This window comes from Syngnathus acus, chromosome 6, assembly GCF_901709675.1.
Source record: "Syngnathus acus chromosome 6, fSynAcu1.2, whole genome shotgun sequence".
Taxonomy (NCBI): domain Eukaryota; kingdom Metazoa; phylum Chordata; class Actinopteri; order Syngnathiformes; family Syngnathidae; genus Syngnathus; species Syngnathus acus.
In genome coordinates, this window is record NC_051092.1 from 11,143,428 (window position 1) to 11,160,618 (window position 17,191).

At 41.4% G+C, this 17,191-nt stretch overlaps 3 protein-coding genes and 1 non-coding gene across 5 annotated transcripts; 1 reads left to right on the forward strand and 3 right to left on the reverse strand.

The window, feature by feature from the left end:
• The first annotated feature begins 392 nt into the window (after positions 1–392).
• LOC119124230 (ADP-ribosylation factor-like 2 binding protein) lies at positions 393–3,176 on the forward strand. 2 transcript variants are annotated; one of them, XM_037253948.1, is made up of 7 exons: positions 393–510; positions 763–832; positions 929–990; positions 1,077–1,183; positions 1,546–1,631; positions 2,217–2,313; positions 2,393–3,176. In XM_037253948.1, the coding sequence occupies exons 1-7, from the start codon at positions 492–494 to the stop codon at positions 2,543–2,545; spliced, it is 594 nt and encodes a 197-aa protein (XP_037109843.1). In that variant the 5' UTR covers positions 393–491; the 3' UTR covers positions 2,546–3,176. The 2 variants fall into 2 exon arrangements, with proteins under 2 accessions (XP_037109843.1, XP_037109844.1); XM_037253949.1 differs by having other exon boundaries at positions 2,403–3,176.
• A 12-nt stretch (positions 3,177–3,188) lies between these two features.
• Positions 3,189–7,370, reverse strand: LOC119124231 (plasmolipin). The gene is made up of 4 exons (XM_037253951.1): positions 6,969–7,370; positions 5,301–5,474; positions 4,795–4,911; positions 3,189–3,649 (listed from the first exon to the last, which is right to left on the reverse strand). The coding sequence occupies exons 1-4, from the start codon at positions 7,122–7,124 to the stop codon at positions 3,542–3,544; spliced, it is 555 nt and encodes a 184-aa protein (XP_037109846.1). The 5' UTR covers positions 7,125–7,370; the 3' UTR covers positions 3,189–3,541.
• Positions 7,371–8,215: 845 nt separating this feature from the next.
• On the reverse strand, positions 8,216–8,298 carry trnal-cag. Its single transcript has one exon. It is a non-coding gene; the product is annotated as a tRNA-Leu (tRNA).
• A 1,308-nt stretch (positions 8,299–9,606) lies between these two features.
• LOC119124228 (protein-glutamine gamma-glutamyltransferase 2-like) lies at positions 9,607–14,965 on the reverse strand. The gene is made up of 15 exons (XM_037253945.1): positions 14,844–14,965; positions 14,583–14,750; positions 14,103–14,318; positions 13,917–14,035; positions 13,564–13,692; positions 13,277–13,454; positions 13,011–13,152; positions 12,830–12,933; positions 12,236–12,378; positions 12,050–12,149; positions 11,792–11,937; positions 10,897–11,026; positions 10,634–10,794; positions 10,225–10,361; positions 9,607–10,132 (listed from the first exon to the last, which is right to left on the reverse strand). Exons 1-15 carry the CDS (start codon positions 14,947–14,949, stop codon positions 9,970–9,972), a joined length of 2,142 nt encoding a protein of 713 aa, XP_037109840.1. The 5' UTR covers positions 14,950–14,965; the 3' UTR covers positions 9,607–9,969.
• Between the last annotated feature and the right edge of the window lie 2,226 nt (positions 14,966–17,191).

The window sequence follows — 17,191 nt, forward strand, 5'->3', positions numbered from 1 at the left end:
GTGTGTGTGCCTGTGTGTGTTGACAAATTATTGACCAAGTGTTAAATAAATTGCTGTCAATGCAATGCAATGGTGGACAAAAACATTGAATTGCATTAGTGATTTTATTGTATAATGCTCATTTACATACTTCATATATTTAAAGAAAAAACTAATACACATTGTAAAACTAATAAAAACTCAAATGAAACATTTTCAAAATAAATACAAACTTTGAAATAAAGAAATAAATGAAAAGTAGAGAAATAAGTAACTATGAAGAAAAAAAAAAATCCAAATTATTATAACCTTAATATGCACAATGACAGTATCTGATATCGGACAATATCTGAAGGCAGAAGCCGCGAATGCAACATCAAGCGCGTGCATGGGCGGAACTAACATTGCTCACGCTTGATTCTGCCAGACATGATTTAAAGCAGCACCAGGTAGTCGTTTCCTTGGTAACTGCACTACTTCACTATTTTACGACTCCACAATAACGCTAAAACATGGACATTCAGGGACGAAGTAAGTGGGAAAATGTACTTTGTTACGCTTGAATTTGATACAAGTACGAATCCGAATCACCCCAAAATATATATTAACATTTATTATATACATTTACTCACGTGTTTAGCTAGCCGGAGCTACGCTAGCCCGGCTAGCTGACGTTAGCGTTGAGTATAGAGCTAAACTTTTAAGGTAATACACAGCTCTGACGAACTAAAGAGGTTGACATTTTAAAGCAAACGTCGCCTCACACCCTCTTCCCCGCAACAGGTGTGCAGAGCTCCGGCGACAACATTGTGGACATGGTTGACATGGAGGACGAAACCTTTGCGATTTCTAGGTTGGTTGAACATCGATTTTATTCCGATTATTCAAGAAGCACATGTCAGTCTCCCGTGTTGTGAATGTGAACCGATGTCTTTTGTTCTGCCCTCAGTTCCTCATCTGCAGACACTGCATTCGACTCTGTTATTGGCTGCATAGAAGACATCATTATGGGTGAGATTTTAATTGAAATCGCTCTCCCTATTCAGTCGTGATGCACAGGCTTTTTGTGAGAATGAACTTTTGTTTCTTTTCTTTAGAGGAAAATTTCCAGCTACTCCAGCGGAACTTCATGGAGAAACACTATAAAGAGTTTGACTGCACCGAAGAGAACAAGCTCAGCTACACGACCATTTTCAATGAATATGTGAGTGGTAGTTGGCATATCCGCCTTAGTTTTGAGTTTCGGTGTTTCAATTTTAACTTTTTGCACTCCTCTATGGAGTTTGTTTGTTTGCCCCTGTTTGTGTGTTGGTTTTCTCTTCTTTCCACATCGCACAAAATATACATGTTACGTTAATTGAAGACTCTTTAATCATTCATAACTGTGACTGGTTGGTTGTTGGGGCTGATAAACGTGCATTTGGAGCTGCTCTGTTACAATGTTTTTTTTCTCTCGATATTTCTGTGCCGCCCGAACCAGTAGTTAGGGGGTTTCACCGGTTTTAACCACCTCTTTTAATAGCATGACAGCTTTAATATGTGTTTCCATTTGTTTTTTGTGTTTAGGTGGAACAGTTGGAGAAATATGTGGAGCATCAGCTGATCAGGAGGATCCCTGGTTTTATTATGTCCACCTTCATCGATCATCTCATGTAAGCATTGATATCACATTTATAAATGCTGAAAACATGTGCAGAGACTGAAAACAATGTAGTACTCAACTGGGTATGTAGTTTTTCTCAGTTTTGATGTATCACTTCAAAATACTTCTTTAGCCCCAGTTCCCTTTTTTTTTGTAAACTGCCACTCGACACGGTATTTTCTGATAACCAGCTCAGTGGCCTTGTGGTAGAGTGTCCGCCCTGAGACTGGAAGGTTGTGGGTTCAAACCCCGGCCGGGTCATACCAAAGACTATAAAAATGGGACCCATTACCTCCCTGCTTGGCACTCAGCATTAAGGGTTGGAAGTGGGGGGTTAGATCACCAACTGATTCCCGAGCGCGGCACCGCTGCTGCTCACTGCTCCCCTCTCCCCCAGGGGATGGATTAAAATCACACGGGGATGGGTTAAATGCAGAGGACAAATTTCACCACACCCAGGTGTGTGTGTGACGATCATTGGGACTTTAATCTTTAATCTTTAATATTCCATTGTTGATGAACACAACTGGTCACTAGATGGCACTAGTGTTGAAAACCGATTCCCACAATGTCCCTCTCTCCCGTCCACCTGTAGGCAGCACAAAGATGAGGTGTCTGGTGATATTGTTGACATCCTGCTGTCCTTTATTGACTTTCTGGCCTTCAAGGAGATGGTTCTGCAGTACAAAGTGGTGAGTTGCGGTACAGATGCCTGTAAAGATTGCGTTTATTGACTATTTTTAGTACTGGGTGCATTTTAATGTAATTTAGTATTTTCTAGGAAAAGGAGGGACGAAGTCTGGACCTGAGCCAAGGACTTGTAGTCACTCCTTTAACCCCTGCAGCCTCCAGCCACTCTGGATCCAATCAGTTGGAGTAACACACATGATAGAGGATGTATGCCATATTGTTGATCAATCGTAATGCTAACTTGTGATCACCCATAAAGCTCATGTCTGACACATAGGAACAGATAACCGCTCACACCTATGGCCAATGTTCCGTGAAACTCAAACGCATGTTGTTGCACCTTGGGAGGATGTCGGAGAACCCACACAAGCACTAGAAGAACATAAAAACCACAAACAGGCTTGTCATCATTGCAACAGTGCTATACAATGCACCAATGTGCTACCACAGGTCAACCCTTGAAAAGTATAGTTGCGTACAAAACAGCCCTAAAAGCGCATTTCCTGTAACGCAATTTAATATGAAAAATGCATGATACACTGATATTGGTCATCTTTATTCATAAACATCAGAAGGGTTTTTTGTCATAAATATTAGTGCTGGTACTAATCCTCAAGGTTTTCTGTTGAGTAAATATGAGACATTCAGAGACTAAAAGAAATATCTACATATATATATATAAACTTTGCATTAGTAATTTTAAGTTTGTGACAATTCAAGAATTCCTTATGTTTTTGCAATATTTATTGTTAGGATTGAATGTTGTGTTGTGAAAGTGATTTTTAAACGTGTAAATAGTGATTTGTGTAGTTTATTTGTCCATGATGAAATACTGACGTTTTCTAATAAACAGCCTTTTAGCTAACATTGCTGTTTATTTTGTACATATGCATAACTGAGCACCCGTGCTCACCAAGTTTAAAAAAGGAAAAGTGATGTACGTGCCGTGTACTGTTTTCGCATTTAAAATATATATTTACAGGTGCTGCGTCTATTACCAAATATGAGCTGAGAAAAAAAGTGAGTTCTGCAGCAGTATTAGACTGGTATTGATGAAAGGCAGCACGTTGGTTTTGACCAAAGGAAGAACAGGTTTGGTCTATGGCAAGAATGTGGAGTGTAATCTGCGATCCTTGGGCAACAACAATCATGTGACTCCTTGCTGATTGCTTAAACCATGAACAGGATCTTGCTTTATCAATTAGTCTTTGTGAGGCTTTTCATTGACTCTTAGGTGGGCACTGTACTGGTGGCGGCGTTTCCTCCATCTCCCTTCCAATCCAAATAGGAGAAATAAGCACTGACGCCGTATGCCACCATCACCACGGCGCCAAAGAACTGCAGGGACAGAAACAAGATGGATGAAGCATATCAACAGGTGACACTGAATACCACTAAAACGCCATCACGCTCCATTTTATGTTATTGTGTGACGGCTTGTAAGATTTATCTGTAATGGGCCTTTAACTTGACACATGCTACTGATAACACTTTTGTTAGAATACAGAGGCCAAGAGTGGGTGTGTGAGAAAGAGAACCATTGTGGACTTTAGTTTAAGGCTAAATGACTGCACGCACCTTAGATTTCCACACCTTGACTATATTTGAGGAGCAAGTAAGTAAAGCAATAAAATACCAGTAAGTCAATAAGGTGTGTTTACATTCCCATTTCACCAAAACAAACTAGATTTCCATTCAACTTCATATTACCTGCAATTGTATTATGTAAGATTTTAGGAATTCATGTTGGTCAGGATCCCACAGGGTATTTTATTTTGTAAATTATTTATGTAACAGGTACATGCCAGCACGAAGTAATGCCTTCTTGTGCCTCCAAAATTATCACTTTTCAGTAAAACTCCCCAAAAGGCATGTTTGTTCAACCATTAATATTACATTGTCAAAGAGTGCAAGCCATATTCAACACTATAGATTTGTAATATAAAATTTACCAAACTGTGACCTAGAAAGTTTCAGCCAGACACCAATATATGAGCTTGTTGACGGCATGGACAATGACGGGTGGACGTTTTTGTCTGACATCAGCGATCTAAATCAAATAATTAATTTAGATAATGCATCCAAATACTTTTCATCCGAATGTCTTACAGAGGTGTCAAACTCATTTTTTTTCGCGGGCCGCATTGTAGTCATAGCTTCTTTGGGAGGGCCATTATGACTGTCAACCCAAATAAATGTATGAGCACCTCACATTATATACAGTAAAAGCTACAAAACAAAACTGACAAATAACTCGTTTTCAAATCAAACTAGTAAAAACGGGTCAAATATTTAAAAAAATATACTTATATTATTAAAAGTGAAGACAATTTGCAATTCTAGTTATGACACACGAATTTGATGCGCAATTTGTTGTCGCGGGCCGTATCTGGGCCCCGGGCCTTGAGTGTGACACGTGTGCCTTACAGGCTTACACCCTTGCGTATGTGGGTGTGAGGTGTCCGGTGTCACAGTGTACTCACAGCAGCAGCAGCCATATGTCCAAAAAAGTGGCTGTGGTAGAAGGGCTGAACAGATGCAGCATTGGCCAGGAAGGCGGTCAGATAGAGGATTGTGGCGACTCCATGGTACACCATCACCTAGCAAAGGAAAACATCACAGACACATATTGCAACAATGTCGCAATAGCCCGAGTGTAACGCCATCACTTCTTATCTTAATGTTTAGCGACATTTAAAAAAAATACATGTACATATTTCCATATTCAATATTTATATTTTTGTTCATTACTCTCAAGTAACACAGATTTATTGCCATATTTATGGTAGCTATCTCCCACATTATTTTTCTCTTCTCTCTCTTCTCTTCTATGGAAATCTTCAATACTAGCTGCTATGTGAATCCACCTACACGATGACAAACTGTTTGACTCTATCCATTTTTTTTTTTTTTTGCCATGTACTGTATAATTCATGAGATCATTTCATGCTTTACAGATTATTTTCCACCTCCCATTGCCCCTACGTACCACGAGTGGCCAAGGCACAGCGGCGAGTCTCCTCTGGGCACCAAAGAGGATCATAAGGAACAGGATGCTGGTGAGAAGCCAAAAAGTGACGGCCACAAACAGCACCCAGCCATTGGCCGGCGCCCGCATGTAAGGCGAGCTGGCAATCAGCGTCCAGTGGAGCAGCCCCAAACCCTGCACAGGTAAAACACACACAAGACATCAGGTCAGGTGAGTCAACAAACTGTCTCAACATCTTCAATGTTGTCTATTTTTAGACATTGTTAAATATGTTGTTCCTCCCTATAACTTACACAGTAGGCTATATTACGTATTGTCATAACATCAACATTCATTCATTCTCCAAACTGTTTATCCTCACTAAGACGTATACATAGAATTATTTATTAATGCCGGAGACCTGAATCAACCAATCAACTTTGCCAAGAAAATGTCATGCAAGCTTTTTCTTTTTTACACAAGGCAGTATTAAATACTCATTAACATTTAGAGGGGTCATTGAGAGAGCGTATAACACTGGTCGCACACATTTAGTCAGTCAGCAAATTGGCACAGTTAAACCTTTTATACACAGACAGCGTTAATGTTGGTTACACTGGTAGAGCTAGGATGTTTGCCTTGGAAGGGTGGGAGGGCATGGGGTAGCGGGGGCATATCTTAGAGGGTCCGCAAAACATATATAAACCCCCCAAATTCTTCAGAAACGCTTTGAAATGCATGACAATGCTTTGCATCAGTTGCACATTTATATGTATTGCTGCACTACTGGACACCTTACATTGCTTAAGAACTCTCTGTAATGTTTATATCCTAAATGTATATTGTGTTATACTTGCTTGTTTGCTGTTGAACCAGAATGGCTCCAACTAGGAGACTACCTAGTGTGTTTTTAATATATTGGCCAATAATGAGGATTCAGATTCTGATTCTACAGGTGCATCTCACTGAATAACAGGTTAAAATGTATTTTCATCAAATTTTCTAAATAATGGCAGAATTCTTAGTATTGGAGCTCATGAGATTGTGCAAGTTTACTCAATGTTTGTTTGAGCGTATTTAGTTACAAATTTGAGCTCATAAAAGACCAGCACAAGTTAATGATTTGTGCCACAGGCATGTGAATAGTCACGCGCATCATAATGGCGCTAGGTCAAATATAACTAGCAGGTCTAAAAAGCCGCAAAGTGGCCCGATGACCTCGATTTCACTTCAGCTAGCGCTCACAAAGTTGGCTGCTCATAAAGAAATGTCACAAGCTGTACAGCCACACTTGGCACACCCAGTTCCAGTTTGAGAAAGCGATCATCCGAGGAGGCGACACTGGTCAAACAGTGGGTCACATGTCCACTGTCCAAACAGGTAGCGTGTAACAGAACAATGACCTCATCACATTCCCAATCACTTTGTCACAGCACATAAAGTGTTTCACCAGGAAATGATTCAATTGCACTTGATTAAATGTCACTTAGTTTGTCTAAAAAATGATTATGTAAAAAGAATCTGTATTTATCCCAGAGACATAAACTGTAGTCACGGGCAGAAAATGTAAATGTTCTTTGACCACCAGCTCTTTTTTTTGTTTTTTTTGTTTACTGTAAACCCACTAGTCCAACGTTCACACCCCAAATAATAAAGCAAAGTATGATGTGAACCATCCAAAGCACTCACTATTTGAGCCATCATGAGGGCAGATGGGAGGCTCCTGATGAAAGACATGTCCATTCTAGCGGTTGCATTAGCTGCCAGCCCGCTGAGGCTGTTGCCCCCCTGCTGAGCGTTCTGGGAGCCTGTCTCCGTGGTAACCTTGGAAGGGAAATCTGCCATATTCGTCCTGATAATTGAAATAACAAAACAAAACCAAAAAAAGGAAAAGAGAAGTCTCCAATGGGAAAAGTAAAAAGAAGCCTAATAGGCTAAAAAAACAAATATACAGATAAAAAAGTAAAAAGCACGGTACGCAGTGAAACTTCCAGGATCAAATATTGTCTGCCCGTGTCACGTACACACAGGTGCACATAGAGTGCCATACTCTTGCTGTTTGCTGCTGTCTGTTAATTCCCGATGACTCCTCCCATGTGACTGCCAGAGGCCTCGCCACCTGTTAATGTTTGAAAAGTGGGAGGAGGACAGGCCAAAAGGTAACACAGCGGCAGCCCTTAAGAAGATAAGTTTCCAAGGCAGGATACATAATGCATGTTTGCCTTGTCTATATTCTATTCAGGGTCGATCCCATCTGACCTTAGATGAGTTTTTGTGGGGTTCACCCTGGATCGAGCAGGATAATCCCAACATGATAAAACTGAATGACTTCCATGAAGGTTTGTAGAGGGGGCTGGTTGGCAAAAGGCCAATGATGAACCCGTTTGAGTTTGATGCACTTTTGGATAAAGAGGCAGGACAAACAACATAAACCCATGCTCCACAATTTTTTTTTTCACTCTTCAGCTTTGGTCTATAACGTCCGAGTAGCATATACCTCAAATGTAATTATCATGAAACGTGCGTGTCTAAACTCTTACCCAATTTAGTACTCCAACACCGTATTACTGGTGCTCATGTTTAATTCATCCAACTATTGTCAAAACAAGTGATTGATAAATGATTTCTTTTTTCAACAAATTTTTCTTTTTCAGAAATTCGTTTTATTGGGCACTCGTTGACATAAATGTAGTTTTTAGTTTCAATTTTCAACATTATTTTAAAATATAGAATAAATATAAAATCAGAAAACATATTTTTTAACTTGATTTCTTTTTTTTTTTATCTATGCCGTTCTGGCAACGTTTCAGATGCTGAGCTTAATAGATGTGCTCAGTGGCTTCCACCCCCGTTCGCTTGTTTCCAGAAACAGAAATCTCTTCAAAACATAAAATCAATATGTTTTTAGGGTTTTGTTCGGCAATGCAAAAATCTTATGTCAGAAGTGGGATTCGAACCCACGCCTCCAGGGGAGACTGCGACCTGAACGCAGCGCCTTAGACCGCTCGGCCATCCTGACATACTTTAGGAACGGCGATACCTTTGCATTTGTACTGTTTACAATTGCTGAAACCAAATTTGGACCTCTACCTCCTTCCACTGGAGAATATTAAAACTGTTTTCGATGTAATGCTCACCATACATATTTCATGATTGAGAGTCGAATGGTTGTTCGACCTATCTCCTGCGATTGGCTGGCGACCTCAGGGTGTCGCCCCGCTTACTGCACCACGTCGGCTGGTTCTTGCGAGCCCGCGACTCTCGTGAGGTGCGCTACGGAAGATAAATAAATTATCATATAAATAAATAATATAAATAAATAATTTAGTGGATCCTTAACAGGCTTGTTGGATTGAAAATACATTTTTAATGAATCAACGTTTTTTAATGTACAGGGCCAAACTAAAATCTGTTTTAACTGTACAGTGTTTTTAGAAACAGTTTAACAATTCTTGAGTGTAATAACATCAGAGGTGACCAGTGTCAAGTTCAAACAATAAATCACACAAAAAAAAAAAAGTTTTTAATGACGTGTGGTGATAGTCATCAAAGTCATGTTGAAAGTGCGAAAACCAAAAAAGGAGAGTGAGCTTTATGGATGGAATCCTTTCACCGTCAATCAGAAAACAGTTGTTCATAAATCAATTTCTAAAGCTAGAACAATAAACAGCACAAGTTGTCACAAAACCCAACCCTTCCTCAATGAATTTAAAAGAAGACCTTTTTTAGTGGCTGGCTGGTGCAAAGGTCAAAATGTTCCCTTCACTCAAGTGACCAAAAGCACGTCTTTACTCTGTTATGAGATATTTGCCACATGGACGACAGAAATGTCAACTCTCAGGATGAGTCAAGCGGGTGTTTGCAAACTCACAGGCCTCTATTGCTTCTATATTGAAATTTTACCCTTTAGGGCTACCATAGTTTTGGTGTGTAATCTGCATTTCAGTAAGCAGGAAAAAAATATTTTCTCTCCATTTACATCAACAGTCTGAGTAAGAAAGAAAAATCACAGCAGTTGAGGCCGAAAGGACCTATTTGCCGGCAGAGGCTCTTATATGGATTGGAGATGAAAATGAATATTCTCTCAGATATTATTTAAAGGGACATGTAATGAATGGAAAATTGACCTTTTAATGACTTGTGCACAAACGGTTCTGACCTCTGGAGTGCCCGCCCGCCCATCAAGTGTGAGATTAAACAATCAAGTCAACCTTTAGTTTGGCCAACACTTGAGGGCAAGCGGTACAGAAATGAATTAATGGATGAATGTCTCCCTAACATTGGCCTTTCTGATGTCTTAGCATTAGTCAACATAGCAGTCCATATAATCAATTCAAAAAACAATCTTTATTAAAAGAATCCTGAGCAAATCTTGCATTTCAGCTTCAAACACAATATTTGAATAGTGCACACATTTCAGGAATAAATCATTTCTACCACGCATACAAGCAAAAGACGTTTGATTTGCGATACATATATGAATATGATGCTGCTGATTTTATTATTGTACAAGTGCTCATTTGTTTGTGTTTTAAATTCTGCACTGCAGTGCATAGAAGAAATCTGACTTATTTATGTGGAATGTGAAGTAGTACCATAAAGCCTAAATGTAAAGTAGAAGCATAAATCATTTTTGGGTGATGCTTTAAACTGCGTTGCATGTGCTAGCTGACAATAATTTTTTTTATGATTAATAGAGTCTATTGAAAGACTGGCCAACCATCACTGTAGCGGCTCCCTTCACGTCTTGGAGGCGATCTGAGTCAAAGTCCACAAGGAGTTTCTTCATGCCGGCCCGCGTGGGGGTAAAACTGAGCTTGACACAGATTTTCTGACCTGGGCCGATGTCATCGCTAAAAGAAAAGGAAAAAGGTTGAAAAAGATGTTAGGAATGGAGCTATGGTAACAACGCCGTAGGCCGATAGCTTTACAAGTCTGTACTCACTGCATCTTGACCACGGTGGGGGACACCAGGCCAGACCCCTCCACAGTGAAAACACCTCGTTTCAGGGGCACTGGGAGAGGGTTGGTAAAGGAGATGGAGCCAGTCACTGCTTGATGTACAACGGCTTTACTTGGAACCTGCATAACAATAGAAAAAAGTAATGTGATGTCATCCATTCCCTAAACCGAGGTCCACAATCCATGGTCTGCGGCCTGGTGTTGTTCCAAGGGCCGTTTGGTACTGGGTCACGCTGAGACCTTTAAAAATAAATAAAAGTGGCGGCCAAGGGGGGTTACCATGCTATGTGAACAGAAATTATGTTGTGGAATGTGAGGGTCTATGGTAAGCGAGAGATAGAGACAGGGACAGCCAGACCTGGGCAACCTGCATGCCGTAAGCCCTCACCCACCTCCACAAGGATCTCAGGCAAGCTGAGCGGGATATTGGCCACGGCCATGTCGGGATTGTCCTCCCCTTGTATCTCCAGGAGTGCCCTCATTTTGACCATGTGTTGTTCAGAGACATACTTGGCATAGTCGTTGTAGCGCACACGCAGCACCTCCTTGTGAACTGGATACACATCATCATTTAAAGACGTCAAATCTCCTTTCAAAAACACCCATGCAAGTCAAGGTTACACTTGCATGTTTTTCATGTTTTGGATTTACCGACCTTTGTGGGCTGGCACAGAGACGTTCTTGGTTTGTCTATCAATCTCCCCCCGGCCTAGACAGTTGTATGTTACCGACGTGGCCACCAAGGTCAGACGAGCGTTGACTTCGACGCCACCGTCGTTCTTCAACTGCAATTGAGATCAGTTCATGTGAGTTTTTGCCATGGTTTGATGAAAAACAACACATCCCTAACTCGATGCTATCTACGGTGCTGTGCAAGCAATGCAGGGCATCATTACCTTGTAAAACAAATGGCAAAGTGACTTCCCCTAATATCCATCCATCCATTTTCTGTACCGCTTAGTCCCCACGGTGGTCGCGGGTGTGCTGGAGCCTATCCCAGCGCCATCGGGCAGTAGGCGGGGGACACCCTGAACCGGTTGCCAGCCAATCGCAGGGCACACAGAGACAAACAACCATTCGTACTCGCACTCACACCTAGGGACAATTTGGAGTGCTCAATCAGCCTACCAAGCATGTTTTTGGGATGTGGGAGGAAACCGGAGTGCCCGGAGAAAACCCACGTGGGCCCGGGGAGAACATGCAAACTCCACACAGGGAGGGCCGGAGGTGGAATCGAACCCGCACCCTCCTAACTATGCGGCGTACGTGCTACCCAGTGCGCCACCGAGCCGCCCTTCCCCTAATATACTAAACATAATTTGATCACATACCTTATTGTTATGAACTACGTAGTGAAATGTAACACACACTGAACCATTCCTGGAACTGCATGATAAACCATCGATTTCCAATTGAACTCGAATACGTGTCAAAAATGAGGTGTATTTCCGACTTCTGTTTTGAATTTCCTGTTATATCACGTCCAAATGACCGGAGGCTTTTTTTTATCTCAGTGCTGCAAAAGTGTCATTCATTTATCACTGCCATACCTCAACAACGGCGTCAAAGTCTGACCCGAATACAGCTTTGACATGTTTGATGGTCATCTGCAGTTTGCCTGGTTTTGTCCTCTCAGGGGAGGTCTCTCTACCTCGACGTCCCGCCCTCTCGTAAACCTCTCTCTCTTTTTTGGAGCCTGGGTGAAACATACAGATGTGCATTAATTAATTAATTAACCTCCATGTAAAAAAAAAAACAATCACATGAAACTACTCAAGCGTCATTGCTTGGCAACACAATTCATTAACCTTCTGGATATTTGTAGTGTGACGTGACATCTTCTCTGCTGTTGTTGAAAACACTTTTGGTGCTGATGTTAAGGCCAATACTGTCCTCGGACACTCTGATCTGTAATGTTAAGTATCATTATTTGTTTGAAATAAAATACATGTACGCTTTCTTAGAGGGCTAAGGCTAAATGTATAAAGGCTCACCTTCTGACGCTCGCCGTTTCTTCGGACAATCCAGTTGATGACGTCAGCGTTCACCTCAGCAAATATAAAGGGGGCATCATACTTGACGCCCAGATTGCCCTCCTTGATGGCTCTAACAGGGCATGGACCACAGCAGAACTGACCTGAGAAGTAAAATGTCTTCGTAATTGATGTGTAGGAACGCATGTGTTTATTCACCAATAAGATGGCATTTACAGCGACTCTACAAATATATTTTGAGATACAAGTGGGTCTTTCACCAATTTTGACTTGCAAGCGCAGACTTCAGATTTTACAGTTGTATATTGGCAGTGAACTCACCTCACCTCACAATAATCAATATTTTGGAAAATACTGAGCACTTTTTTTTACAAAAGAGGCTTCAATGTGTCTTTAAACTCCCAGTTGACATTTAATGTCAAACTAAACATAAAACAAAGAGAATTACAATTACAATGCAAATTAGCTTCTGTGTTGCTATATGACTTACAGCAACGGATTGAAAACAAACGGTGCAGCAACACACAGAGACAACATAAAACTACTCTGTTATATTTTTTTACCCTCAGTTGAAGAGATAAGAAAAAATTGTACCATCACTCAATTCTTGTGGTGTTGGGTCCAAAACCTGCCAGCCATCATTTCCCTGTGGGAGATCCTGTCTCGTCATCCAGGACTCTACCCAACAATGGAAGTTCCTGCACGGGAGGTTGAGAGAGATCAATGACATGACAATGAAAGCTCTTTTAAATTGAACTTGTCAGCGCTTCCCTACCATGTGCTGTCAGACCTTCCTCTTGAATCAAGACTCTCCATTTTTTCATTGAACAAGAAGTCTACAGAAAGGTTTCCATCAGTGTCATGAGCTGAAGAGAAATTGGTAATGTGACGTGTCGGGATTCCCAGGCAACGCAGTACTGTCAGAAAGGCAAAAAAGTGGACATTCTTAGAAATGTATTTGTCTATTTATGGATCAAACACCTGCTGTTCAATTCCTTGTTAGACAGCAAGTTGTGCAAAAAGAACAGCTCGGGGACTTACCTGTGCAGGCCACAGCAGCATAGACCCAACACTGGCCGTATTTCACCGGTCTGGCCCTGCCATCGCTCCATTTTTGGAGGATCGGAACGCTGCTGGTCCATTTTGAAGGTGGGACTCCGCCAGTGTACGGCTCCTCCCACTTGCCTGCCAATACGCCCCGGTCCCCGTTGGCGTTTATCTAGACACATGGAGAGAAGCTGACTTTGGTTGGTAGGCACCTTCTGGACTGGCCAGCAGCCATTTGCAAGGCCATAGAGTGGAAAGTGTGTTGTTGTTATTGTCATCACCATGGCTGAGATGATCCTGCTAACGTAAACCGGGTCGCATCTTTGCTTCAAGTCCTTCTCTGAGTTTCTCAATGCATCATTGGAGTTGTCCAGAATTTGAAAACAGATGTCCATCACATTGTCATCAAACTGTGAGAAAATAACACACAAATAGGAGGAAGGAGAGATGATGGATTAGAGTTTTCTCGTTAAACTGCAAACGGGTGACGCTCTTGTTTGTGCGGTCTGGTTACATTCTGACACCCTCACTCGAAGAGCTTGCTCTATCCAACGAGGGCAACTTATGATGAGGCTGACCGTCTCTGCTGTTGTAAGGTTGTGACCATTCAGGTTGTCCACACACATGCACGTACCTGTCCAAAGTGCCAATGGTGGCCTTGGATTTGGCTCGAGGAGCCCACGTAAATGATCCCATTCTCATTCATGATGTACTCCTGAAGGAGGTTCTCATCAGAGAGGTAAACAGCATCATCTAATTCAAAACATCATCATGAGATAAGCGTTGCAGCTACGTAAACCAGCATCGTTTTTTTTTTTACCTCTGCACCAGGGGTTGTAAAGCAGGTGGAAGTCATGTTTGTCGTTCTTCTCCAACACATGCCCATTGGGTGACATCACCAACACGTCCAGGCGGTAATGGCCGATGATGGCGTTCGGCGGGCTGTGAACAGTCAGCAGCGCTTTCTCCTGCGTAAACCACCAACCGTCTTTGCTCCGGCTGCCCTTCTCAACCTTGATCACCTCATCTTGCTTGCCTGAGAAAACAACATGTGAGAAATGATGTCAATACATTTATTCATCAGTCGTGCCTCATCTCCAGTAACGAACAAACTGGATTTGGACCACATCGGTTTTTCCATTGGGATGACTGACCATGGAACCAAAGTGCCCACCAAGATGCCAATTTTGACACCAGAATTAACAAGGCACATTTCATACTGAGTGAATATTTACATCAGAACTAAAAGGCTGACCTTCTAGCCCACCAACTACTTGAGTTCAGGATTACGTTTACTCACCAAGGTGCAGGACCAAAGCCAGGTTTTCGCGGTGCGCAGACTCAGAGCACTGCACAGAGATGGCAAAGGGCTGACCCCTACGCACAATCAAGCGCTCCCAATCGATCTCCCTGGTGTGGTGAGCCAAGTTGTTTAAACTACATCTCAGGTCCATATCCAAAATGTTACCTAATGACACATAGAGCAAGCATTATTGATAGATAGATAGAGAGATTTGACAGACACAGACAGACAGACAGACAGACAGACAGACAGACTCACCCCTATAGTGTGCCATCATTGATTGTCCAATCAAAAGCTTGTCTTCAAGTAGCTTCACACGCTTGTCTTCAAGTACCTTCACACATGCACTTGTCTTCATATGCATCTCTGTCTTCTATTTATACAGTCCAAGGCTGACCGACCCTCCCACTGTATGACTCTGACTCCTACACCACACTCCACCCTGACGTGACCTCCATCATGACTTCCCAAAAGGACTCCTCTTCCGGTAGCTGCACATTCTCATGTATTTGTCGTGTAATCGTTGAAAGCAAATCTCTTGTTGGCTCGTTTCTTGGCACACATTGGGCTCTTTGTCTATTTTTTACTGAATATTTGAGGCCACTGACATTGAGTTTCCACTGACAGGTGGATAGCTTCTTCAACTCTTGACTGTTACTGTCTGGTTGTTTGAAAAAATGTTGCTTTCCAAAATTCTAAAAAATGTTATGTTGTATTGGAATTTTCATTTTCACCTTGGTTTGGGCGTTACTTTGGGAATATTTTCAAAATCAACTGTAAGAAATAAAACAACAGGCTATTAATAAATAAATACAAATGACCAAATAAATCGAGGTATTTTCATTGATGTTACAACATAATATTTTGTTCCACCTCACCTGCTTATGCAAGAGCCATCCTAACCACTTGTAAACTTTATTGTATTGTTCTGCATTCAATATTTTGAGGAAACATATTTATATGTACAAGTTTCCTTCCAATTGGTTTGTTCACAATAATAATAATAATAATGGATGGATGGATAATAATAATAATACTAATAGCAGCTCGGTGACGCACTGGTTAGCACGACCGCCTCACAGTTAGGATGATGCGGGTTTGATTCCACCTCGGGCCCTCCCTACTGCCCGATGACTGCTGGGATAGGCTCCAGCACGACAAGCGACAAGCGGTACAGTTCATGGATGGATGGATAATAACAATAATAATAATTTATTCATAAGTCAGTTCACATATGTAAATCTCAAAGTGACCTTTAGCATTGCAATCTGTGATCACTGGCCTTGTAACTACCTCTTCTCGTAACACTTGCTCAACATTTACTCTGGAATGAGTCAACACTGTTGCATGGAGCTTTTTTTTTTTTTGACCTGAACTCTCGGGTCATCGTTTCATTGCCAAGACTGAAGACTCGTCATGGATCCAGTGCCATTTTGCACTCATGAAGCAGACTTTTTGCATTGCCTCATATAGCGCACACTGTATGTTGTGTGTATGGCATATCAGCAACACGGGTTTCAACGAGGTCAGAGTTCCTCATTCTCGTATCCCAAGGAATTAACGCAGCCAGTCGGTCCATAACTCAACAGACCGTCAGTGTCATGCAGACTTCTCACTTTCTTACTGACAGTATTTTATGAGGATTGACTCATCCGCAAGCCATTAGTCACTATTCCTCTACATTCACAGGTTCACGATATAGTGAACCCTCACTGTTCTGGGTGCTAATATACACGCTAAAAATGTTTAGAATTGTCTATAGCAAATTTCATCTCTATGTATGCCCAAACTTTGTCTATTAATTTCTTATATAATTTCAAACTCATTTTACAGATGTATGGATTGGAGTGAGTGGCTATTTTACAAACCTCTCTTTATCATGAGTAGTTCAGCTGTGCCCATCCTGTTTTTTGCAGCGTAATCGAAGCTAGCTGTTATTCCATTTACAGTTTATATTTTGCAGAAGAAAAGCAAACTGGTAAATTCACAAATGGTGATTCACAAATTGTCAGTATGTGACTGTAATTGTTTTTGTGGGAATTATATTCTATGAGGTATTTCTATATTAATCTGACGTAGTGATGTATGTTTCATTTCACAAAATAAATAAATAAATAAATTTCTCACAAAATTAACGTGACGCCATTTCTTTTCCTGGGAAAGAAGATGACAACTAAGTGTGCAAATCTAAAAACTAAAAAACCAACACCCTTTAGACTGTTACACCCAGCAACTCATCTTGAATGTAGATTGCGTCCTTCAATGTCAATGGAAATTCCTGTTTACGCACTCACACACAGACACACACACACACACACACACACACACACACACACACACACACACACACACACACACACACACACACACACACACACACACACGCAGAGATCAGTTGCAACATGACACACAGTTCACTGCACAATCTAACATAAAAGCTATTTCAGTTATTTTTGCCTACAGTAATGCTCATACTTGAATGACACTGTTGGAGCCAATTTAGTTTCCTTAGCTTAAATTCTTATTTTTGTTTAAGATTCGCTGGCCTTGGGCCATGGACCTTTATTTGACAAAGCCTTTGGTCACCTGATCAGTCACCTGATCAG

Coding starts and splice junctions, on each gene's coding strand:
- LOC119124230 (XM_037253948.1), top strand. Junction 1,184..1,545: donor CGACCATTTTCAATGAATAT/GTGAGTGGTAGT, acceptor TTTTGTGTTTAG/GTGGAACAGTTGGAGAAATA. Junction 1,632..2,216: donor ACCTTCATCGATCATCTCAT/GTAAGCATTGAT, acceptor GTCCACCTGTAG/GCAGCACAAAGATGAGGTGT.
- LOC119124231 (XM_037253951.1), bottom strand. CDS start 7,124: ATGGCAGATTTCCCTTCCAAGGTTACCACGGAGACAGGCTCCCAGAAC. Junction 5,475..6,968: donor CCCTCATGATGGCTCAAATA/GTGAGTGCTTTG, acceptor TTACCTGTGCAG/GGTTTGGGGCTGCTCCACTG. Junction 3,650..4,794: donor GACATATGGCTGCTGCTGCT/GTGAGTACACTG, acceptor CTGTCCCTGCAG/TTCTTTGGCGCCGTGGTGAT.
- LOC119124228 (XM_037253945.1), bottom strand. CDS start 14,949: ATGCATATGAAGACAAGTGCATGTGTGAAGGTACTTGAAGACAAGCGT. Junction 14,319..14,582: donor GGCTTTGGTCCTGCACCTTG/GTGAGTAAACGT, acceptor TTGTTTTCTCAG/GCAAGCAAGATGAGGTGATC. Junction 12,379..12,829: donor ACCACAAGAATTGAGTGATG/GTACAATTTTTT, acceptor TTTACTTCTCAG/GTCAGTTCTGCTGTGGTCCA.